The sequence below is a fragment of the Peromyscus californicus genome, unplaced genomic scaffold (genome assembly GCF_007827085.1).
Source record: "Peromyscus californicus insignis strain IS unplaced genomic scaffold, ASM782708v3 Scaffold_13__1_contigs__length_99412109, whole genome shotgun sequence".
NCBI classification, from domain to species: domain Eukaryota; kingdom Metazoa; phylum Chordata; class Mammalia; order Rodentia; family Cricetidae; genus Peromyscus; species Peromyscus californicus.
This window is the reverse complement of record NW_026294424.1, coordinates 40,710,225-40,734,928: the sequence shown is the minus strand read 5'-3', so window position 1 is coordinate 40,734,928 and position 24,704 is coordinate 40,710,225. Positions and strand designations below refer to the sequence as shown.

At 44.7% G+C, this 24,704-nt stretch overlaps 1 protein-coding gene across 9 annotated transcripts in view; it reads left to right on the top strand.

Moving 5' to 3' along the window:
- Window positions 1-24,656, top strand: part of Fam184b (family with sequence similarity 184 member B) — a 125,761-nt gene extending 101,105 nt beyond the window's left edge. For 8 of the 9 annotated variants that reach the window (XM_052734895.1, XM_052734891.1, XM_052734888.1 and 5 more), the window contains 8 exons: window positions 6,236-6,362; window positions 8,186-8,349; window positions 8,871-9,025; window positions 11,826-11,972; window positions 14,677-14,794; window positions 16,305-16,409; window positions 17,397-17,596; window positions 19,270-24,656. In XM_052734895.1, coding sequence (XP_052590855.1) covers window positions 6,236-6,362; window positions 8,186-8,349; window positions 8,871-9,025; window positions 11,826-11,972; window positions 14,677-14,794; window positions 16,305-16,409; window positions 17,397-17,596; window positions 19,270-19,363 — 1,110 coding nt within the window. In that variant the 3' untranslated portion in view covers window positions 19,364-24,656. The remainder of the gene's footprint in view (window positions 1-6,235; window positions 6,363-8,185; window positions 8,350-8,870; window positions 9,026-11,825; window positions 11,973-14,676; window positions 14,795-16,304; window positions 16,410-17,396; window positions 17,597-19,269) is intronic. The other variant, XM_052734894.1, reaches the window with a different exon arrangement.
- The last annotated feature ends 48 nt before the right edge of the window (window positions 24,657-24,704 follow it).

Sequence of the window (24,704 nt, the reverse complement as noted above, 5' to 3'; positions counted from 1 at the left end):
GCCAGTCAGCTGAGGTTCTGAAAGATGTGGGTCCAAGGAAAAGAGAACTGATGGAGATGTGGGCGTTGTGTTGAGAGTGTTTTTCACTTTTAGAAGTTGTGACAAGGCTCAGTTAAAGAGCACTAAGCAAATCTGCTTTCAACACAACAGTTAGTAATTCAAACAAAAGCCAGAAAGTTGTCCAAGGGAGTGCTTCCATCATGACAGCTTATCTAAGTTCAGAAGTGCAGGCTGTTGGAGTACATGCCCATCTGTTTTTAAAATGAGATGACTGTGAGGTCTGAAAGGGAGAAGTTATGAGATATAAAATGTGAAATACAAAATCCTCTACTGTAAGGGCAAGATACACCATAACCTCAAAAATAATCAAGATCGAGCAGAATGGAGACACCTATTTCCGTGATAGTAAACACCAGAAGAAACCAGCACAGTGGGCAGTGCAAGAACAGGTGTGGAAAGAGAAGAGGAGCCTGCTTGTTTTCCTGTTGCTTAGTACTTTGTGGTTCTTTGTAGTACGGAGCGGATTGCCTTCATAAAAATACAAAATAAGCTTTAAAAAGAGATGGCACCATGCATACAGACTGTGTGCTAGGCACTCCAGAAAAAAGAAAAAACAAAACAATGTTATTCTTCTATATCTTCTTCCAAATTTGCCTGCAATCAATAAGAACAACCCGGCTCACAGGATCCTGGGTCTGTCAGCTGCTCTAACTCTAGCCTGTGTTTGCCTGGTAGGAAGGACCCTGTGAGATGATCATTAGCCTGTCTATTGGTATTGTCATTGTTCAGGACTTGTGTAGACAGCCATTTCTGGGAGACACAGTCTCATGGCAGACTTCCTGATCCTTTGGCTCTTGGAATCTTCCTGCTTCCTCTTCTGTGATGCTTCCTGAGCCTTAGGTATAGGAGTTGTGTTGAAGATGTAGCCTTTGGGCTGCCCTCTCCACCAACCATTATTTCTATATTGTGTCCAGTTGTGGTTTTCATTAATGGTCTCCTGTAGTTGTTTTGTTTTGTTTGTTTGTCTGTTTGCTTGTTTGTTTTGTTTATTTTTACTTTTGGAGGGCCCACCACCCAGAATCCAAATAAATACATGGAGACTTATTCTTACTTATTAATGCCCAGTCTTAGTTTGGCTTATTTCTATTCAGCTTTTCTAATTTAACTCATTTCTCTTCTACATTTTGCCTCTGGGCTTTTGTCGGGGGGTCTCTGAACCTAAGACCCTGTTCAGGGCACTATCTGTGGGAGGCCAGCTCCCACCTTTTAAAAGGTTCCTATGAGGAAGAGAGAGGAATAAGAAACTTTTAGAAAGAAAGATAGCAGAGAAGAGATGGACAGAAACACAGGATAGCTTAGGGAGGACCTGGATCAAAATCCACAGGCCCCTTCTGTCTCTTCAAAAGGTCTTTCTGTAACAATGCCTAGGGGTGGGGCAAAAGATCAAAGCGTACCTTGCTAGATCAAAGCACACTGCCCAGCCAAGTGCAGACCCTTCCAAACATCTGATAACTATGCCGTGGTCCAATCATTCCCTTATGCAGCCCTGCTGGGTAATGCAAGCTCAGATCCCACTAGGAAACCTCTGTGAGCTTCCACGGGCTTTTTACCTTTCTTTATTCTATATGTCTTTCTTCCCTTCTTACTCTGTGGCTGGCTGTGTGGCTGTGTGGCTGTGTGGCTGTGTGGCTGTGTGTCTGGCCTCTGGCCTCCTCCTCTCCTTCTCCTTTTCTCACTTCTCTCAAGCCTAGATTTCTCCTATTTATTCTCTCTGCCTGGCAGCCCTGTCTGTTTCTCTCTCCAGCCTAGCTATTGGCCGTTCAGCTCTTCATTAGACCAATCAGGAGTTTTAGGCAGGCCAAGTAACACAGCTTCACAGAGTTAAACAAATGCAACATAAAAGAATGCAACACATCTTTTCTTCAATAAACAAATGTTCCACAGCATTAACAAATGTAACACATCTTAAACTAATATTCCACAACAGTCTCCATCTGCTGTTAAAAGAAGCTTCTGTGGTGAGGGGTGAGGGCTGCACTTACCTGTGGGTCTAAAGATATGACTTAGAATGTAGTTAGGAATTATGCTGGTACAATAAAGGGGCAGTAGTGGATTCTATTCTAAGATCCATGATTTCAGAAGCCCTAGGTATAAGCACCAGTCATGATTTTCTCTCCTGTTAAGTGAACCTTAAGTTCAATTAAACAGCTGTTGGTCATTGTGGTGTTCAAAAGAAAATGGCCCCCATAGACCCACAGGGAGTGGCACTATTAGGAGATATGGCCTTACTGGAGGAAGTGGTCACTGGGGGTGGGCTTTGAGGTTTCAGATACCCAAGCGATGCCCAGTGTGGCAGTCACTTTCTACTGCCTGCAGGTCCAGATGTAGAATTCTCAGCTATCTCTCCAGCACCATGTCTGGCTGCATGCCGTCATGCTTCCCACCATGGTGATAATGGACTGAACCTCTGAAACTGTAAGCCAGCCCCAATTAAATGTTTTCATTTATAAGAGTCACCATGGTCGTGGTGTCTCTTCACAGCAATAAAACTCTAAGACAGTTACCGTCAAGATATTAAGTGCCACTATTGCACATTTAGGAATATATTGACATGCTGGTCAGTGCTGTAATCTTTATGTGGCCAATTTATAATATCATTAAATTATAGGAGACACTGGTCAGAATGCACAATATTAGGGCAAGTTTAATTACCTTTGGTTAAAGAGAATAGTAAGGAACCCATGAAAAGTTTAACATCATTATCAATTCTAGCTTGGAGGTAGACATAGTAAAGCTCTCTCCTATGCATTCTATTTTAGAAGGCACTTAACATATAAATAAACCAGTGATAATTATCATTATGACACAGAAGGACTACACCAAAGTCATAAATGGTAAATTAGATACATAGTAATTTAGATGCTGTTTTTGAAGCAAAATTTAGGATGATAATAGGTTATAGTACTGACAACATAAAATTTTTAGAGTTCTTACAAATTTAGGGAATGGTGTTAATGACAAATAGACTTATTTTCTGAAATAAAGTGATATATATCTATATATCTATATAGATATCTATATAGATATATATCAAAATATTTCTTTTTTCAGGGCCAATAAAGGTAGACCAGGATTTCAAATAATGTGACCACTCAAATGGCAGGTTTGGGTGGCTTGTGATTTTGTTTTGTTTTGTTTGAATGGTGTTGATTTTAAAAAGCAAAATGTCAAAAGAATTTCATTGGCCATATGCATTTTGTATAAAAAGTATTGTTCACTTTGCATACATTAAACTTACCTTAATTGCAAACTTTTGCATATTTCACAGTTTGGACACACATTTAGTCACGCATACATAAGGTACATAATGTACAAAAATCACCTAAAAGTACAGGAGCCATGAAAATCAGGCTTTGCTGCTATACACTGCACAATGTCAGTCATCCACTGTGTCCAAGGGTGATTACCATGTGAATACCATGTGTGTGCCTATGGCCACGGAGGGCAGAAGAGGGCATGGGACACCCTGGATCTGGAATTGTAGACAGTCATGGGAACTTGGTGCTGGGTACTAAACTTGAGTTCTCTGACAGAGAAACCAGTGTTCTTAGCCACAGAGCCATCTCCATAGCCTCAAAATCTTTGTTATTTAAGCCAGTTTTTATGAATGTTATTAAAAACAGACCTGTGTCTTAAGGAAACCTCATTGTTTAAAGCAAGGACTGGATTTTAGTTTTATATTCATGTCCTGAATATTGACCTTAGGAATTTTAATAACCAGCAATCACCATACAAATATCAAACCTTATATGACTTACTAGAACCTTCTTTGACATGCTTCAGTATTCTTGTTTTGTCTCCATCTTTCTTTTTCCATTTTGGAAATATTCTGTCTCTTCTCTTAAGACAATCCCTTATTTTGCCATACAAAAGACTTTTCTCAAGAAAATTATCTTTTTAACTTTTTTTTGTTTTGTTTTGTTTTTGTTTTTTTTTTTGAGACAGGGTTTCTCTGTGTAGCTTTGCGCCTTTCCTGGAACTCACTTGGTAGTCCAGGCTGGCCTCGAACTCACAGAGATCCGCCTGCCTCTGCCTCCCGAGTGCTGGGATTAAAGGCGTGCGCCGCCGCCGCCGCCGCCGCCGCCGCCGCCGCCGCCGCCGCCGCCACCACCACCACCACCACCACCCGGCACTTTTATTATCAAAAATATATCCTGATGTTTACATTTTCTCTTGAATCTCCTCTCATTCTTACTAATTTCTTTTTACTTAATCTCCTTACTTAGTATTATGAGACAAAACAAGCTTACTTATCAACTTACTTTATTTTATTGTGTTTTGTTTTTTTGAGACAGGCTTTCCCTGTGTAGCCATGGCTGTCCTCGAACTCAGAGATCCACCTGACTCTGCCTCTGCTTCTGCCTCTGCCTCTGCCTCTGCCTCTGGCATGCAGGGATTAAAGCCATGCCACCACACCAGGCTTTTATTTACCAATTTATTAAAAGGAAGCTTAATCCAAATTACATTTTGGACACAATGTAACAAATCAAGAACACCTGGCCACACACTGTTAAACTGTTAAGGTTCTTTTCTGTTGTAAGTCCCAAGCAGACAGCATTGTTACATGCATTTGTGAGCCAGTTTCCTTTAAACATTTCATTTCTTTGTCAGTTGCAGGATGTTACATTCCATCAAGAGCTGTCCAAGATTACAGCTTCCAGTGTCCTTGGACAGTGAATTATCTTGTATGAGCAAGACAAAGGCAGAAGATAAAATACATAGACTAACCCCACAATTGCAATTTGGTGTATAAAAGGCATTGACTTCCTTCCAAATTTCGGGAGATCAAAACCAGCAACCCTTTTCCCACAGATGAATAAACATAGAGCATCTTGCCAGAACATGCCCCCAAGGAACTGCTGCCAGAAATAGAGGCTTTGCTACCCATTCTAACAGTCAGAGCTCTGGAATAAACCAGATGGAACGGGACAGAAAGATACTTTGAAATCGGGGGCATGAAATCAGGAATAAAAACAGAACAGAGCGGAACAAGCTAAAACAGAGGCCAAAACAAGGAAACCAAACCGAAATGTATAGCAATTCAATTTGTTAGGAAAGGCTCCAGAGAGTGCCTGGAGCAGAAGGGAAGTCCCCAAGTAAAAGGACTTGGCTGCCCTTCTGGAGTTTCTCATCCCGGAACCAAACCTCAAGCCCCAGCCAGGCAGCAATTGTTAGCTCCATGACATGTCAGAGAGTCCAGATGTTGCGCTTGTAGAGTTGCCAGAAAGCTGGTGTTCCTGTTTCCAGTTCCTAGCGGCGTACCCGCAGATAGAATTGAATTTGAATCTTTCATTCTCACTTTATTCAGACAGCCAGTAGTCCAGGAAGGCAGCAGGCTAACATCCTAAAAAACGATCTTATGTCTCATCTCCAGCCCCCAGATCACTTGGGAGAAGGAGGAGGCAGGAAACAGAGCTCAGTCTCGCCCCGCCCCACCCCCACCCCCCACCCCCCGATGATGAGCCACTTTCTGAGACCTGTGGGGTCTGTGCTGCTGTTACTGTGCCTTGCACTCTTCCCTCATTCAGTAGGTGTTTGGACTCAAGGACTTCCTGAAATGCTGGGTCTAGAACATAGAAAGCCGGGAAGCAGCAGTCTAAAGGGAGGAGACAGTGGACCTAAGCCGGGGTAATGGAACGCATGTGCCATGAAATCAGAAACGGAACTTCTTAGGTGGAGGAAAGGGGCCAGCAGAAGCATGTGTGTGTGAGGAAAGCAGTGGAGAGGAAAAAACAGAACAAAATACATGGGGCTGGAGATGCTTGCCCTGTTGGTAAAGTATTCATTCACCTTACATGTTTGAAGTCTTGGGTTCGATTCCCCAGTACTACATAATTAAGGTGTGTGATGGCACACACCTATAATCTGCTTGGAAGGTGGAGGCAGGAAGATTAAATGATTTAGAGTCATCCTCAGCTACAAAGTGAATTCTTGGCCAGCCTGAGCTACCTGGGATGCTGGCTCAAAAAAAAAGGACAAGAAATTAAAAGAAAAAAGAGCAAAGTATAATGAACAAACACACCATAATGAAACCCATGACTTTATCTGCTAGCTAAAAATACTTACAAGGCGTGTGGTGTGGTCAGGCCATTAGTGTACCACAGTCTGAAAGCCCACCACCAAAGAGTCCCTAATAACCAGTTTCATGTCCCATTCCTTCTGCTTCTGCCCACAGGCCACAGAGGAGCTCCTGAAGAAGGAGTCCAGTCACAGCCTCCAGATCCAACACCAGGCACACCTGCTGGAGCTCCAGGCCCTAGAGGAGAAGGCCAGACAAGAGTTGCAAGAGCCTCTGCTGCTTGGTAAACATCCCACTGTCCACCTGAAGAGCCCAGCCGCCTGCATGCTCTACAAATGGAAACCAGTAGCACGCAGGGTACACAGGCCACGGCAACAATACCAGTTCCATTCCCAACTATCCATTAGACCTGAGGGGTAGGGATGGGGGTTCTAGGTTGAATTTTCCTTTTCTATAAAAATGGATCTGTAATTGTCTCTACCACATAGGGTGTAGTAGCACTTTCAGCCAGCAGGAGGCGTTGGTACAGCTCCAAAGCAGGGCCTGCTGGCGACCTTGGCTGGCAGCTGAAGGCAGGAGATGGCCGGAGCCGGCACTCAGGGAGGAGGGGAATGCCTCACTCACAGCGGGTTTTTCCGCTGGTCTGGGGGCTAAGCTAGGGAACTGAGACCGGACTAGCTGCTCCCTTTTTTGGGAATGGAACCGTGTAGGTGTTCCCTAGTTATATGGAAGTTTGCAGGCGGGTTTAGGTACCCGCCAGTGAGGAGGCTGAGGGTGGGAGCCACCCAGGCCTTTGGAATTTGCCCCACGTGAGCGCCAGATATTGGTGAAATTATTAAGGCCACTCTACGTAGTTAAAAGGGAGGTTTATTAGTGGCGTAACTTACAAATGAAGGGATAGGTAGGTTGCAGGGGCTGGGGAAGGTGTGTCGCAGTCCGGCAGTGTTCTCTGGAGAACTCTGCTTGGTCTACCTCCACTATCCAGGGTCCAGGAACAGAGAGAGGCAGCAGGTCTTCAGGGCCCTCTCTTGGCCCTGCCTTGTAGGCGTGACAGTTACCGAAGCCTCAATGGGGATTGGAACTTCCAGATCAAAGCTAGAATGGCTACCCACTACAATAGGGTCATTGTGTGCATTAAATGGGATGTTAAATATTACATGTCTAGCGTACAACATGAGTCCAGTGGACATAGACACTACGGTTACCACTCAGTAGAACTCAGATATGAGGCCTGGCACAGGTTTCATTGGAGTGCTTCAATTCTGTAGATTTCCATCCCAGTGACATCTTCGAATTGGGGAGCTCAGGCCCACAGACTCCACCTGAATTTTTTCTGCTTGCCTCAAGCTATCCCTAGCATAAAATTTATCTCTGGTTCCATTCTAACATCAACCTCCCTCTCTCAGTGTTCCAGAAGTTAGCAGAGGCAGTTAAGATCTCTGGAATTAAACTATCTAGCTTTCAAACTTAATTCCTACTCTCACTAGCTGCGTGGCCTGGGCAGTCCACCATCTGTCCAATGAGGGCACCGACAGTGTTCACCCCACAGGGCTACAATGACTTGTTGAGTCAACTTCTCCCAACGCATTCTGGCTTTAGTCTGAATCCTGATGAATAACTATCTTCTGCCCCCATGAGCCAGCCAAGATCCTGTGCCCATGGCTTGGAGTTTTGTCTCCTTAAGAATTGACATAAATATCAAGATTCCTGACTTGAGACCCTTGACTCCAGAACAGGTTCCTTGTTCTTCCTTTGACTTGGTGCCCAGGCCCAGTGTTGCCTCAGGATCTGGTCTAGACTGAGGCCAACACACCCTACCCTGCTACTCCTCCTAACCAGCCAGCAGTAGCCACCCAGGTGGTTCAGAACAAAAAGGAAACACTTGGAATGTTGAATCCTGCTCCACCATTTAATAGCTGCATAGCTCAGGGTTGCTTACCCTTTCTGTTGCTTATAATAAAATGGAGCTGGGATGGATGGGGGAAGGAGGATGGCATACCATATAGGGTGGTTGCAGGGCACATCAAATGTTCCTTATATCATATCCTTGCTTTCTGTGATCCTGGAATAAGTTTAGGAATGATCTCTCACTCTTCTTCCTTCCAGAGTCCCTAAGGCAGGAGCTGACAGAGCAGCGAGTTGCCTGCTCTGAGCATCAGAAGGGACTGGAGGTGCTACAGAGCGAGCAAAGGGCCCTGGGACCCTTGGGGAAGTGGCAGGCCATCAATCAGTGTCCAGGGAATGGCACAGACCACACCTTTATTACAGAGGTCAGTTCCCTTGCCCCTGTCCACACCATATTCCTTCTAAGACTGCATTAGGCTCACAGAGAACATCCCCATATGGATGGGCTCTGGGAGTGAGATCTCTTTCCTGCTGGAAATAGCAAGACCCTGCTCCCACTCTTCACCCCTAGAACACTTGGTGGTCTGCAGGCTCCCATCTTTGAAAAGCAGAAAGCAGATCTGGAGTGTTACAGGTTACTTAAAATTCAGATACCTGTTTGTACCTCTTAGCTCTCCAGGTAGCTAGCTAGTCTGGGTCATTCTTCCTGTCTGTGGGGGAAATATCTCAAAACACTCCCTAGACCAACTCGGTTGTTCTCCAGACCCCAGGCAACTCCGCTTTATTTTCCTGCTCAGGCTCAGCACATCAGCCCCTTCCCTACACATTCCTAATTCCTACTCTAGTTGTTATCACCTTGCAACAATTCCAGCATCAAGCTTCAGCTGGTTTTGGCGCCTGCTGGGGAAAAAAGTTAATAAGTCTCTACCTGCTGCCTTCCACTCAGGTTGTGGGCGTTGTAGAGCTTCCTGGTTCCATGACCTGCGCGGCCGAGAAGGGGCTCCTGGAGGAGAATGCTCAGCTCCAAGGCACCATATTACGCCTGCGTGCAGAGGTGGAACAGCACCTGCAGGAGGCGCTGCAGCTGCGTGAGCAGCACCGGTGAGCGGCCACCCAGCTTCCATTCTTTCCCTTCCTCACATTCCTCCCTCCTCTCTTTCCCCTCCTCCCTTTCCTCCAACATTGCTTGGAGCCTCTGAGATCTGAAACAGGGCTCTCCTCTCCCCTCAAGACTTCTTAGACCTAGAATCAGACCCAGAAGAGACAATGAAATGGAATCGTCCGGACAGTGCTGTGCCTTCTGACTAGCTATGGTTGCCTCTTGACAAGGGGGCAATGCCATCCTGGCTCAGGGGCTCAGGGCAGTAACAGGCGAGCAGAAAGCCTGGCCCCCTACCAAGCATGGAGGAAGCACCACGCTGGGAGAGTTTCCTTCACTGTTGGAAGGTTTATAATACAAATTCAGTCTCTTGACTAGGACTTCTTAGGGTATCTGTTTCTTTAGGAATAAGATTTGTCCGCTTGTTTTGGTCAAGGAATTTGTGTGCTTCATCTGTTTTTGCGTGTTTTACCCCAGAGTTAGGTATTCACAATTTCTCTTGTGTCATCTTCATACACAGGATCCTCTTTCCTCTGATTATTTTCACTTGTGTGTTGTGAACCCTGCTGGGCCAGTTCTAAACTACTTCCCACTTCGATTGTACTTGGTCATTTAATCTTTAAAGCACTTCTTTGTAAGAGAGAAGGGAGATGGCACAGGGGTTCATACAGCTTGCTCTACCCCACACTACAGGTATGCAGAAAGGCTGGGGTTTGCACTTTGGTCAACAAGTGTAACTTTTCCCCTTGTGCATGACCACAACCAAGTTTTTTAAAATTTTTCCCAGGCCCCAGTTGCCCAGGGCATCAGGCATGGGAAAGCCCAGCACGTAAGTGGTAGAGAAAATTGAGACAAAGAAAAGAGATATCGTGGGTGATGGCACTGCCTCTAATCCTAGCACTTAGGAGGCTGAGGTAGAGGAATCTTGAGTTCGATGCCAGCAGAAACCACATAGTGAGACCTTTCTGACTCTACCCTGACACCCGCAGAAGGGATTCCATGCCAAGTATTGGGAGCAAGATTAGGCACATAGCACTGACTTAAGAAGGGGGTGGGGAATCTGTGGTTAAAATTCATCAAATTGAGTTTAAACCTGGGGTCTGGGAATGCAGCTAGTGGTAGAGAGCACTTTCCTACCATGGACAAGAACTTGTACTTGAACACACACACACACACACACACACACACACACACACACACACACACACACACACACTCTTCACTGAACACTTTGCTAAACTAACCCCTGTGTCAGATGTGTCAGATTCAATGGAGCTGAGAAGGAGCCTGAGAATTAGCCCCTGAATTAGAATTAGTTAGAATTTGCATTCCTGAAAATTTCCCAGGAGATGCTGGAGTTGGCAGGTGAAATTGTGGCACCGCTCAGACTGTGCCTCACCCTTGCTGCTGTAACAGCCAAAGGTGAGGGGGTTTCCCGAACAGAGAATGAAGGACCTGGCCTCCTCCAGACAGCAGCATCTAAGTAAGATCAGCCAAAGGAAGCTGGACATGGTAGCGTATGCCTGTGATCTCAGCACTTGGGAGACTGAGGCAGGAGTGCCAAGAGTTTGGGGCCAGCCTGGGCAACATAGTGAGCTCCAGGCTGTGTGAGCTACAGGGTAAGGCCCTGTCTCAAACAATACAAAACAACCAATGTGAGAGTGTCCACGAAGGGAGCCAACCACAGCAAGATGGGCTATTCACGCGACCCTTCCCACCCTGTGCACTCACATTGTTGTGAAATAACTCAATCGTCATCTAACTGAGGTCATGGGGCCTCCTTCCCAGGTGACCCTGAAATATGAGTTCATCTAAGAAGAGCCAGAAGCCTCGAGGCTGTGGTGCACGCCTTTAATCCCAGCACTCGGGAGGCAGAACCAGGCAGATCTCTGTGAGTTCAAGGCCAGCCTGGTCTACAGAGAGAGAGATCCAGGACAGGAACCAAAACTACATGGAGAAACCCTGTCTCAAAAAACAAAACAAAACAAAACAAAAGAGCCAGGAGCCCACCTGGCTGAGATGGAGCACCATAGATCAAGAGATGCACCACGTGACCCTAGGCACGTCTTTCTTCAAGTGAGGAAAGCTATGATCCCTCACCTGGGAGAAAAACATAAAAATGTGCATGTACTTCCTGAAAGTGGAAGGCCCCTAGGACTCAGCTGCGGCCCATTAGGAGCCTCCTCTAGAGAACAATGGTAGCTTGTGGTTGACAAGGGCTTTGTGCCATGGACTTCTCCAGATCTACATGAGCTCAATTTCTCCTCGCAATGACCCTGGGAGGTAGGTACTGTGTCACTTCCATCTAACGGAAGAGGACACTGGGCCAAAGGTCACACAGTTAAAATAATAGCAAAAGCCAAGGACTTTAGTAACCTGGCCCTAACTACCGCCCTTTTACCTGTCCCACCCACCTTTCTGGAAACCCTGGATAGGGTTCTCCTTGGTTTCAGAGGTCTAGGCCTGAGGGAATGCTACCTCTGCCTCAGAGGAGGGGATGCAGGGGAAGGGAGTGTTTTCTAGGGCTCCCTCCAGGTCTCTTTTCCTTCTTCCAAGGAAGGCAGCTCTTTTGACCGGGGTTCTCCTTTGCTGATGTGGGAAGATCCTAAGAAGGGTTCCCACGGGGAGGCTTACCCTCAGTTTCATAACCCGGAGACCCCAGGTAGACTTCTCATAAGGCACTTGGATATGACTTAGTTCAAGGCCTTTTAAACTAGGCCACCAAACAGAGAAATGAGCCCCAAAGTCCAAGGGCTCAGGCTCAGAGCCTGGGTGACCCTGACTGTCTTTCATCCATCACAGGTTGCTGGAGGAGGACCAGAAAGCCCAGAGAGCCATGGAGGTGGAGGCACTCCGCCAGGAGCATCGGAAGGAGATGCAGGCTATGGTGGCAGATTTCAGTGGTGCCCAGGCCCGCCTCCAGGCCAGGCTGGCTGCCCTGGAAGCCGAGTGAGCAAAGTCTTGGGCTCAGGTGGGGAGGGACTGGCAGGTTACCCTTTTGGGAAGTGACCAACTCATCCTAGTGTCCCGAGCGTTCATGGTTTTAAAACTTAGACGTTCTCTAGGTTCCAGAAGCTCTTCATTGCCAGGCAACTGAGGGTGGTTGGCAATCCCTCATTTTATTTTATTTTTCCCATTTCTATTAGTTATTTGAAAATTTCATAAATGTGTTTTGATCATATTCACTCCCATCAAGTATAATTTGTACTGCCCATATACTCTTGAGTATGTGGCCATCCACTGGCGGAGCAAATACCAGAGGCTGTCCTCATAAAGAAAAATGACTCCCCGTCCCATGTTTATCATTTGCCAGTAGCCCCTCAGCTAGGTGTGGGACTTGGTGTTCACCTCCCATCTCCACGCTGGGATTTTGTCTGTCTTGAGCTTGTACAGATCTCACACTTGCTGTCACCACCATCGTGAGTTTCTCTGTGACACTGCCTTGCGGTGTCACAGACAGTTTTTCCTCGTAGTCATTCAATCACTGGCACCTACAGTCTTTCCACCCCTCTTCTGTTGTGATGACTCCTGAGGAGGGGCTATGGCGGTCTCTGTCTCTCTCCCCCTCCCTCTTTCTACCTCTCTCTCCTTTAATTGGAAATAGATTTTTTTCTTGCATAATATACATTATTCCTGTTTCCCCTCCCTCTACTCCTCCCAGTTCCTCCCCACCTCCCTTCTCCTCTCCTTAGAAAACAAACAGACTTCTATTATATAACAGTAAAGTATAATATAGTATAATAAGATAAGACAAAGTCTAACACATTGAAATAGGACAAAACAAACAAACAGAAGGAAGAGAACCTAAGAACAGGCACAAGAAACAGATAAAGACCCCGAGACCTACTCGTTCGCACACTCAGGAAACCCATAAAAACACTAAACTAGAAGACAGAATATATATGCAGAGGACTTATATGGTAAAAAGAGAAAGAGAAAATATGCACAAATAAAATGAAAATTAAAAATAAGATAGAAAAATAAAGGAAACGCGCTGACACGACATTGTGAGACAAAGCACCTCCAAAGATGCTGTTGAGTTTGTTTTCTGTGGCCATCTGTTCTGGGCATGCAGCCTGCCTGTAAGAGTAGTTTGTTTCCCCGGTGAGACTCCCTTGGAGAAAACTAAATTTTCATTTGCAAGTGGTTATCAATTTGAGATAGCTTCTGGGCTAGGAATGGGAGTATGTTCCCACTTGTCCTTTCAGCTCCAGGACACCATCTGGTGCAGAGGTGTGTAGACTCTGTGCATGCTCTTCAATCTCTGTGAGTTCAGTCTGAGCACCAGTCCTGCTGACTTAGAGGGCATTGTTTTCCTGGTGTCCTCTATCCTCTCTGGCTCTTACAATCTTTGAGCCTTCACCTCTGCAGGTTTCCCTGAGACTAGAGGGGATTTGATAGAGACATCCTGTTTAGGGCTGAGGGTTCAAAAGTCTTTTGCTCTCTGCATAGCATCTGGCTGTGCCTCTCTGTATTTGTTTCCATCTGCTATAGAATGAAGCTTCTCTGATGATGGTTTATTGATATGTTTTGCTGGGTTTTTTTTTTTTTTTTTTTTTTTTTTAGAGCCGTAGTATTTGGTTTTACCCTAGGTCCCTAGGCAATCTAGTCTCAGGCTTTTGGTCACACAGAAGTGTTGGGTATGGGTTCCATCTTGTGGAGTGGGGGTGGGCCTTAAGTCAAATCAGATATTGGTTGGTTACTCCCACAAGCTTTGTGCCACCATTGCAGGCAGGATACCATTGTAGATAAAAAGGTTTATGACTGGGTTAGTGTTTATTCTTCTCCTTTGACTGCATGCGGAGTACCTTCCTGTACCAAAGACGCTATAATGTAGGGTAAAGTCTCTATGCAGGGACCAGCTCAATGTCTCCATGTTCAATAAGATGAATAGGTGTTGTCTTCTGCAGTGGGGCCCTGCCATCAGTTTGTGGAGAGCAACCTATAGCAATCTCTTATTGTCTGCACTTTGACTAAATTGTTTCTGTGTTAATTGCCGTTTACTCTTAATGTGAGTTGAGGGATGCATTCATCTATAAAGATTTATCTTTATTTTTGTGTATGTGTGTGTTTGTGTAAATACACACTACACTTGTGACAGTACCCTGGAGGGCCAGAAGAAGCTTTCTTCTAGTTGCTGAGTGATAGTGGAACTAAAAGAAGGGATGATTGACAGGGAGCCCAGTTAGGAAGTGATGCAGTGATCCAGGCCCACAAGTTAAAACCTCTTCCCCCTGGTTATGTAGTAGGAAGGGAATTTCAGAACCTGTGCTCTCAAAAACCAGTCTTGACCCAAAACAGTTGCAGTGTGTCTTGTCCACACCTATCTCCTTTACAACCACACCTGAAGGGCTTCTTGACTCTAAGGCCAACTCAGGCTGTGCTCTGTGTCCCCACCAGATGGGGCAAGAGCCTCATGGGTGCCAGGGGACCCTGCAGGCCGAGGTGGGGTAGGGGTCTTGCTCCAGAACTACACCTGGCCCCAGAAGCCTGGCTGCACTAGAATCTATGTGCACAGCCCTTAGTTCTGAAGGTGTGAAAGAACTGGCAGGAGCCAGATCAGGGGTAGGTCCTGAGTGGCCATGCTTAGCACAGTCTTCCACCTGCCTGTTGAGAAACCTCCCCAGAAGGACTAACCACCTATTTTGAACAGGCTGAAAGATTCTGGAGAGAAGCCAGGGAAAGGAACGTCACGACCTGAGGACCTGCAGCTCATAGGCCGCCTGCAGATGCGCCTGAAGGAGAGAGAGGACATCATCAGGCAGCTCACGGTGAGGACTAGGCCGGAAGGGGAGGTACTGCCCAGCCCGCACAGTAAGTGTGCCCGCTCTGAACCTGGCTTTTCTGGAGTTGCCCAGATAAAATGTTGCCCATCAATCCTTCATTATTTCCCCCTGTTACTAGTAAGTACTCATAAAAAAAGAGGGGGGGGGGGCGGCTGGAGAGATGGCTCAGAGGTTAAGAGCACTGGCTGCTCTTCTGGAGGACCCAGGTTCAATTCCCAGCGCCCACCTGGCAGCTCACAACTGTCTGTAACTCTAGTTGCAGGGGATCTGACACCTTCACACCAATGCACATAAAATAAATTTTTTAAAAAAAGAGAGAAAGAGAGAGAGAGAGAGAGATACAAGCAAAGAAAAAAATCTTACTCCTAAATTTAACAGCATTTGTTTGATGCTGATTCTGTCTTTTAACCTACAGAATTTGATAAAAATCCATTTACTTATCTTAGGATTTTAATAGAATCATTCAAATTTGCCATTGTTGACTTTCCTTTTGTATGATCAACCACCTGTTTTTCAGTAGCAAACCCATTCCCTAGACCCCCTGGAAGATTATTTCCAAGTCCTTTGATTCTACACCTCAAAAATCATTAAGACTTGTTGCTCTCTTCCTTAGGGATGTCTCTCCCCTTGGTCTGTCTTTGACTCTTAGAATTTTATTAATAAAGAATAACTGCTAACTTGGTATGTGTAGGAAGCTATTGTAGTTGTGATTGTCTTTTTTATTTAATTATTTGTTTATTTATATTTAGGTGTGTATGTGTGCACGCCACATGTATACAGGTCCCCTTTCAGCCAGAATAGGGTGCCAGACCCCCTGGACCTGGAGTTACTAACATTTGTGAACTACCTGATTATAGGCACTAGGAATTGAACTCAGGTCCTCTGGAAGAGCAGTAAGTGCTCTTAACAACTGAGCTTACTCCAGCCCCGGTTATGATTATCTTAAAAGAAAAGTCACTCAGGTTAAGAACACTTGTTGCTCTCACAGCGGGCCCAGGCTCAGTTCCTAGCACCCACATGAGGTGCTTCAGTCCTTAGCCCCACACAAATCAAGTGTGGTAGCACATGCCTGAAACCCAGCACTTGGGGGTCAGAAAGAGATCAGAAGTTCAGGGCCATGCGCGCCTTGGCTGAATAGTATGTTTGAGGCCAACTTGGAGTACATGAGACCCTGTTTCAAACAAAGGCAAGGGAAAGACAGGTTGAAATTTCTTGAGTATGGGGAAGAGTTTTCTTTGATTAATTACTTTAATTTTTGTACTAGACTTTACTTTCAGATGCTCAGTATAGTTAGATTTATTTTCCTTGCTAAGGCAGCTTCCCCTTTCCTTCACTGGTAACATGAAGCCTGGAGTATTTCAGTGATTGGCCACTTGACTGCCACTCACCTACCCACCCCACTTCTCCAAGGCTTTCCTTCTGCCCTTCCACCATCTGGACAAGACCAGTGGCACATGCCTAAGCTCTCTAGGACCTGGTTGCATTGATTTTCCAGGAAGAGAGAAGATTTCACTATGCGGCCTTCCCCAGTGCCATGTCCCACCGAAATCGGTCCTTCTCTTTCAATCCTCACCCGGGATACTTGACCCCTTCCATGAAGGTAAATCACTTCTAACACATCATACAATCTGCAGGCTTCTTTTCTTCTCAAAGTAGCTGCAGCACATTGATGGGCGGGTGGGCATCCAGTGGAATAGTCTAAAGTGCTAGCCAACAGTACTAAGAGATTATGTGTGGCTTGTACTTTCTATGAACCCTGTGTTTTCTAAAGCAAATATGCATCACTATTAATTAATATCCCATCTAGATAATGGGAGAAGAGGGTAATAGTAAGAATATCCCTCTTATTCCTTTATTTCTCTGTAATACTTGTGGATTTTGTCACAACTCTCTCATATCCTGCCACAGATTCCTACAAGTTGAAAAGAGTCAGCATTTTATAGCTCACAGAGTAACAAACCTAGACTGAGTGGTCCTGACAGTATCTCATTTGTGCCTTTTAAATTAGGCATCTTTGTAGCAATGTAACTTGCACTCTAGAGGCTAATGAGGATGAAGGTGGAGATGAGGCAGGGCCAGTCTCTGCTACCATATGCCCTCTAAAATATTTTTAAAATTATAAAGTATGTCTTTCCCCAAGTCTTGGATAGAGATTATAGACTTGTGAGTTTTTTAAAGATGTGAAATAAAGATTGGAGAAAAAAAATAGTTTGAAGGGATGGGGCATAGCTCAGTGGAAGAGCTCTGGCATGCTTGAAGCCTGGATCTCATCCCCAGAAATGTAATTATCCATTAAATTAAACAAAACTGAGGCATGGTTTCATTATGTAACCCTGGCTGGCCTAGAACTTACTGTGTAGATCAAGCTGGCCTTGAACTCACAGAGATCTGCCTGCCTCTCTTCCTGAGTGATGAGATTATTAAAAGCATATGGTAATATGCCTGGCCCCCAAACAAATTTTCAGACAATATATAAGTATATAAATATTACCTCTATTCCTTGTCGTTTGAGTCAGGTAAGCCTATTTGCTTTTATAATAATGCTATTTCCCGGGTAGCACTAACAGCTTCCCTCTAACACAAACAGAAAAAGAAGATGGAGGAAGTTCCCAGCCGAGTGGTGAGCGTGCCAAACCTTGCCTCCTATGCAAAGAACTTCCTGAGTGGAGATCTGAGCTCCAGGATCAATGCCCCTCCCATAACTAAGTCACCCAGCCTGGACCCAAGCCCCAGCTGTGGCCAGCCTTACAAACCCACCCAGTTACTCGATGGGAAAACTGCCACAAGGTGTGTGGAGGGGAGGGTGAAGGTGGTACTCTGTTTCTCCAAGGGCAAGGAAGAAATTGGTGTCTTCTCAGGTACCTGCTAAGAATCTGGTATCTGATCTAAAGAGAAAGAGCCCAGCCTTGGACAGTCTAGCCAAATGGGAACACTGATGATTTTTAGAAAGAAACTGTTATTCTTTGGAGTTCTGGTGCCAGATTTTAGAAGGCCTAATTTTATGGAATCACTTTATTTATTACATCTGTATTCAAAATCCATTTTTTCTTGGCTGTGTGGCCTTGGGCAGGTGACCTCTACAGCTCCCTGTATTTCTATCTTAAAAATGAATACACCACCTACCTGATGAGATTGGTGTGACTAAAGGAATTAATCCAGAAGATATTTTCACCCTCAGACCCGACACAGAAAGGTGTCATTTAGCTAAGGCTACTTTTCAGTGTGAATGGTATTACTGAGGCAGTTAGAGCCTCGTGATGAGTGGCTGAGTGTAGGTGGTACTGACACACCTTTCTCATCCTCCCCTGTAACGTGCTTCTCTTCTAGAGGCGTGTGGGTTCACCTTTGTCTACTGTTTTCCTTCTCCTCAAGCCCTCCATTCAAAGGGCATGCTTTAAGTTCTGAGCTTAAGGTTTGCATTTAGAAAGGTCCACCTCTAAAATACTCTGGTTCCAGAAGTTCTCTAGACCTTGACTATGAGCCAGGACTAACTGGCCACCCCTGAATGAATGTAGCCCCTTTGGGTCCTGCCTGAGGAAAAAGGTCTAGGGCAGAGCATACCAGTTTGCCAGCTTCTGACTCTCATTGATAGGCACCTGTGCTCCAAGCTATTCTGTCTCTGTCTCTGTCTCTCTGTCTCTGTCTCTCTGTCTCTCTGTCTCTCTCTCTTTCTCTGTGTGTGTGTGTGTGTTTTAAATTACAGTATCTATAGGTCAAGTGTGGTGATGCATGCCTTTAGTTCCAGCATTCTGGAGTCAGAGGCAGGTGAATCTACATGAGTTCTAAGCCAGCACACTCTACATAGTAAGTTCTAGAACAACCAGAGCTATGAAATGAGACCCTCAAAAATTTTGATAGTATTTACTGGGGAAGGGTGGCATCTGCCATGGCACACATGTTGACGTCAGAGGACAACTTTTGGAAGTCTGTTCCCTTTTACCATGTGGATTCCAGGAGTCAAACTTGGGTTCTCAGGCTTGGCAGGCTCCAATTTTATATGAATCTTCATAAACAAGACTATTTAGCCAAGTGACAGTTTCTTCTTTTTGATTTATTAGGTAAATTTCATAGCCTCACTTAGATGCTCACAAGTAATATTCTACAGAAGACTCATGTTGGAACATTGTTTTTATTAATTATTTTTTTAAGTTTTTCAAATTTGGCTTACTGTCTGATATGTGCCTAAAATATAATAATGAATGGTACAAAATGCATCTTGTTAGCACCATAGCCATCAAGTCATCAGTGAAACAATGGAAAGCAGGTGGTAGTTAAAACAAGAACTAGACACTCTTTCGCACTCATCCTTCACAACTCATTTCCAGCTGCTAACCTAGCTGGTCATGGTCTAGTACTTTGTGAAGGGATAATAAGCACTTAGCTTCTCTGGGAGAGATGGTAGGGTATTGTTTTTTACTGAATAAGTTTCAAAACCATGTAAATTTTTTCTTTGATTTTAGAGCACAAGATGGAGAACCAGGCCAAGCCAAAGAGGCCCCACAAAAGCAAGGTTCTCCACATCAGGAGTGGTTTACCAAGTACTTTTCATTCTAAACTGGTCTTTGGGATCTGTTCCAATGAGTACATTAGAAAATCATTTCAACCATCTGAAGGAATGAATTAAAATCACTCAACCAGGTAACTAGCTGGTAGTGACTTACATGTGATAGATTGCTAAAACAAAGTGTGGCACTAACATTCCAGTTTCATTGTGACACCTGCTTATTTTACAATTCTTACAGTTAAAGCTGAAACAAGCCAGTTATTAAAAAGCACCCCTTGGGCAGGGCAATGGTAGCACACACCTTTAATCCCAGCAGTAAGGAGGCAGAGGCAGGCGGATCTCTGTGAGTTCCAGGACAGCCAGAGCTGTTACACAGAGAACCCTGTCTTGAAAAACTAAAAAAAAGAGAGAGAGAGAGAGAGAGAGAGAGAGAGAGAGAGAGAGAGAGAGAGAAAACAAAACAAAAAAAGCACCCCTTGGAAAATGCTATCAATCTCTGATGACCAAATTACCAATCGTATTTCTAGTGCCTGTAATGTCACACTCCACTTGGTGGGATATCAGACATGTGACTGCCATGGTCTGCTTTAAAAATGTTTTCATTTTTTCTTGGTCATCTCCACTCAAAGAATTATGCTATATATTTCCACATATATAAAATGATAATTCCAAAATGCACATCTCACCTCAATATGAAGAGGAATAAAATAAAGCCAATGAAGACAAAACAAACGAAAAACACCAAACCTACCAGGAATGGACTGTAGCATGCTTGGACTGCACGTTTTGGCTTCCAAGGTCTAGCACAGGCCGCAGACTAAGGAGGGACAACACCTACCTCACCCGGAACTCTGCAAGATTAAGCAGTATACTCTAGGTACAGCCATCTGCCGGAACTGGAATGCTCATGAACTGGAATGCTCATGAACTGTTCCACCTGCCACACATCAGCTTCAGCGACCATTATGCAACAGTCTTTCGTGGAGGATTCTAGACTGTCCTCTGATGTCAAAGATTGCTGGACCTCATACATCTGCCTCAGATGTATGGCTTCCCCACCGCATGGACTCCCAGGAGAGCCGGGAACTGCCCATGGTGCTGAACTTGCGATCAGTCCTTGTCTTACCCTCTGACAGAGATCGGACACAATTTTCAGTGGGTAGATTTTTTTTCTCTGGTGCTGGCCCAGCAAGTGGCTTATCAACAGATGCTAATTCTATGCATTGTCAAATATTTGCTCTTTGAATAAAACCCTAAACAACTGGGCAATAAAAATGGCTATGGCTTGTAAAAATTAGATGAAGATAGAGCTCTGAAACAAATTTCACATTAAGTTCAGATTGTCTACAAATAAAATGTACATAATTAGATCATTTTTAGAGAAATGTAAGTAAAGTAAGTTAAAAAGCCAAACAAGAGTATGTTGTTGTTGTTGTTTCCGTGTTAGAATTTGAACACAGGCTCTTCCTTGCCCCTGGTTAGGGAAGTGTTACACCACTGACCTACACTGCCGCCCTGCGATAGATGGATGCAAACATTTGTCACCATATTTGGAATGCCCCATTATTTTTCAGTGCCAACTTTTTCTTTCCTGCTCAGGATGTGTCTGATATAACCTGAAGACACTGCAGTGTTGGACTGCTATACTAAAATTTTCAAGATGGGGTTAATTCACAGACAACAGAAATGTCTTGAAGGCTAAGAAAACCATGAAGGTGCTAGCAGAGTGAGAAACCCATCCTTTATCAATCTCCACTATGGGACCTCATGTGCGACGAAGCTGGCTTAAGCCTCTTTAGAAGGGCCCCAGCCCCATTCATGAGCATGGCCTTTTCACTGCTTCGTCACCTCCCACTCTTCACCTCCTAATACTACAGAGTAAGTATCCTCTATCCCAGCACTTGGGACCAGAAGTGCTTTAGAGTGGTATAGCCCATGGTTAGCATGTGCAAGGCCCCGAGTTCAGCCCCACTATTAAAAAACAAAAAACAAAAACCTGTAAGGTTTTGTATATTTTCAAACTCATGCATGTACACAAGTTATCTTAAGAATGGGACCCAAGTCTAAACATATTCCTCTCCATATCCAACCTAGTCTTAGTGCACCTCCATTTTAACTCAAAAGTCTGTAAGTTTCCACTTACTGCATCAGGTCAGTACTGGGAAAGTTTAAGATTTGGGAGCATTTTGGATTTTTGGATTAGGAAATGCCCAGTCTGTTTCCCACTAAGTCTACTTGATAATTAGCAGTGAGCACCGTTTTTATTGCAGGCTTTAAGACATTAGCTACAGATGGTTCTGCTTTTTTAATCTGGGCATTTCTCCAGAACTTTTGGTAAGGAGCAACATAGACTCCTTTTCTACTGCCCAGTGTACTATCTTTTTTGCTGCTGAAACCAAATACCTGACCAAAAACTCAGAAAAGCTTATCATGGTTCAAAGTTTTGATGGTTCAGTCCACCATGGCAGAGTAGGTGTGGGGACAAGGCACACCAGGGAGGCAGCTGGTCACACTGTATCCAGACGGGAAGCTGTAAGCAAGGAATGCTGATGCCCAGCTCACTTTCTCCTTTATTCAGTACTGGATCCCTGCCCATGAGTGGTGCTGCCCACGCATAGGGTGGGCCTTCCCACCTCAGTCAGGATAATCTAGAAGAAACTTCCTCACAGACATGCCAAGAGGCCTTTCTCCTAGCTGAGTCTAGATCCTGTCAAGTTGGTAATAGCCATCAGATGGGTAAAGGTGGTCATTCATTTCATCCAGCAGGATGTCTGGTAGTTTGGATAACATGGTGACTTTATTTTGGACTGTAAGATTATAAAGTGATTTGTCTAACTTTATCATCACCTCAGGGTGTCTGAGGTTGGGTGTTCTGACCCTGTTGACCTCAGCAGAGTAACAGGGCAAGCACTGCTGAGTGCTTATGGACATTTTCAGGTCTGTGCTGTCTGGGCAAGGATAGTTCAGAAGTCTGGACTAGGGTGACTGACATTGCTCCTGAGCAGACTGCCCACTAGAGGCCTGATGGTTGCAGCCATGCTGGGCAGGCTAATACCCAGGACAGGTACATCCCACGTTAAGTTTCTGTAACTGTATCTCATGCAACAGCACTTTTGAGAGCAAAACTGGATAGGAGTCTTTAGTTGGGGCCCAGCTCTCAAGAATGCCAACAGTTAGTGGTTAGATAAAGAAGCAGAGAGAAAAAGGAAGACATCTTCCAGGGCTAAGTTCACGTTCAGAAGAAGTGAGTGTCCATCTGATTTGTAGTCAAAGATGATCATAAGCACAATTGTAAGATGGACAAATAGAGTTGCGGAGGACTAGAGATGGATACTAAATAGGAACTGGGAAAGATCAAGAGAAATGCTGAAGAGAATTTGGGTGAGCTGCAGGGAAGGGGCAACGGGCAGACAGTTCAAGTGGCAGAAGCACCACAGTGGTTAATCCTGAGAAAGCAACTGGCCTGGGACCCACCGACATGTGGCAAGGGTCTTACTCAGGGAGGCAGCTGCAACAGAAAGGGTTTGAAAAGTTTCCTTGAATCTGCTGGGTTACATGTGGGAGCAGCAAGCCAAGGAAAGTCTCTGAAAGACATGCAGCTTGGAGTTTCTGTTCATTCACCAACCAGCAAGCTGCCAGGTAGTAAAAACTGATGAGCTGGGGAGAAGTGGAGATATTTCAGTAAGTAACTTTCACGCAAGCCAAAGACCTGAGCTCAGATCTGCTGTACCAGAACAAAAAGCCCAGCAGAGTAGCTCAATCCTAGTGCTGGGAAGTAAGAGAGGCAGGAGGATCACCGAAGTTTGCCAGCCAGCAGCCTTGTATAGTACAGTATCCCCATATTCAGTGAGAAATTGTGTATCAAAAACTAAGGTGGAAAGAAATGACACGTGACACGGTTCTCTGGCTTCACAAAAACTTCACGTGGACCCCTTGCCCCAAACAAGTTCTCAGATATACTATACACACAAAAAAAGGATGCTTACAAACTGACAAAAATGGGGAAATCATTCTACCCATTGAACTCAATGAAGTAACAATAACTTATATCTATACTAATTTAAAATACTTTTACTAAGCACCAAGGACAATCCCAGTATTTTCACCATCACCTTTATTATTGAAACACCAACCAAAATGTCATCAGTTTATTTAGGTTTTAGCCAAGAAATCCACAAAATGTAAACCTGATGGTCAGTGCTTCATAAAGTGGATGCCCACTCCCCAACCGTGGGGGTTTGTGAAACAGAATTTCATGTCGCCTACAACAGCCTCAAAACTTGCTATGTAGCTGAAGATAGCATTAAACTCTGATCCTCCTTGCTCTGCCTCCCAAATGCTAGATTGCAAACACGCCACCATGCCCACACTAAATTTTTTAACACTGTTTAACTTACACATTTTAATTAAGGGGACTTGATGGCCTCAGGCTGGTTCTCATTGGTCCATGTGCTAAATATCATTCAACCAAGCACGCACATGAAAATAGTAAAATACTGCATAATCAAGAAGATGACTAATTCTCACAGGCATACTGCAGAGCAAGTAACACAGAGATAGCCCCAATTTATAATGCATATGGAGAACTAAAGTTGAAAAACAAAAAGGCTATGTCCTGGGATGCAATGAAGGGCATTCAGAAGCTTCACGGACCAGATGGCTGCCCCAGACTAGGCAGGGAGTGGACGTCAATGCTTGTGCCCAGGGATTCAAGGCTCCAGAAAACAAAATGGGCAAGATCAAAAACAAGCTGGAGATGCACTGACTGTTCACGAGGTATAGAATATTTTGTTTTGAGTAAAGAGAAGTACTCTACTCTGAAAAAAATAAATAACAAGCATGTAAAACTCAGACAATCCAAGCCAGCCTTTGGCCCTCAGACCTCACCTGTGCCTTCCTGCGACTCCATTCCTTACACTGACCATCACTGCACAGCCCAGAGCACTCAGCACATGCTCCTGATGTGTGTGCCTTCAAGACAATGAAAAAGGACCCAGAAAACGCAGCTTACTCCAGATAAAATCCAACATTAAGGTAAGCATCCTCCTGTAATAAAATATGCCAGTGGCAGCATATTTTAACCACATTTGACACACACGCAAAATATGCTTACCCTGTGCCCCTCTGGAAACATGGCATTGTTGAGTCAGATTCCTCGTAAGGTAGTTCAAAGTTTTGAAACAGCAAATCTACAGATCTGCCTATACTACCATGGGTGGTTGTTAAGGCTGACACCAAACTCTATATCCCCTGGCTTCTCAAACTATTAAAAATCTTTTCCTTCAGGTTGTACCAAATTCACAACTAAAATAAACCAAAGAGATGAAGGCACAAAATGACAAATGTCAAAACAAATGGCAAAGGCCACGTGAGAATGTGTGTGATCACCCC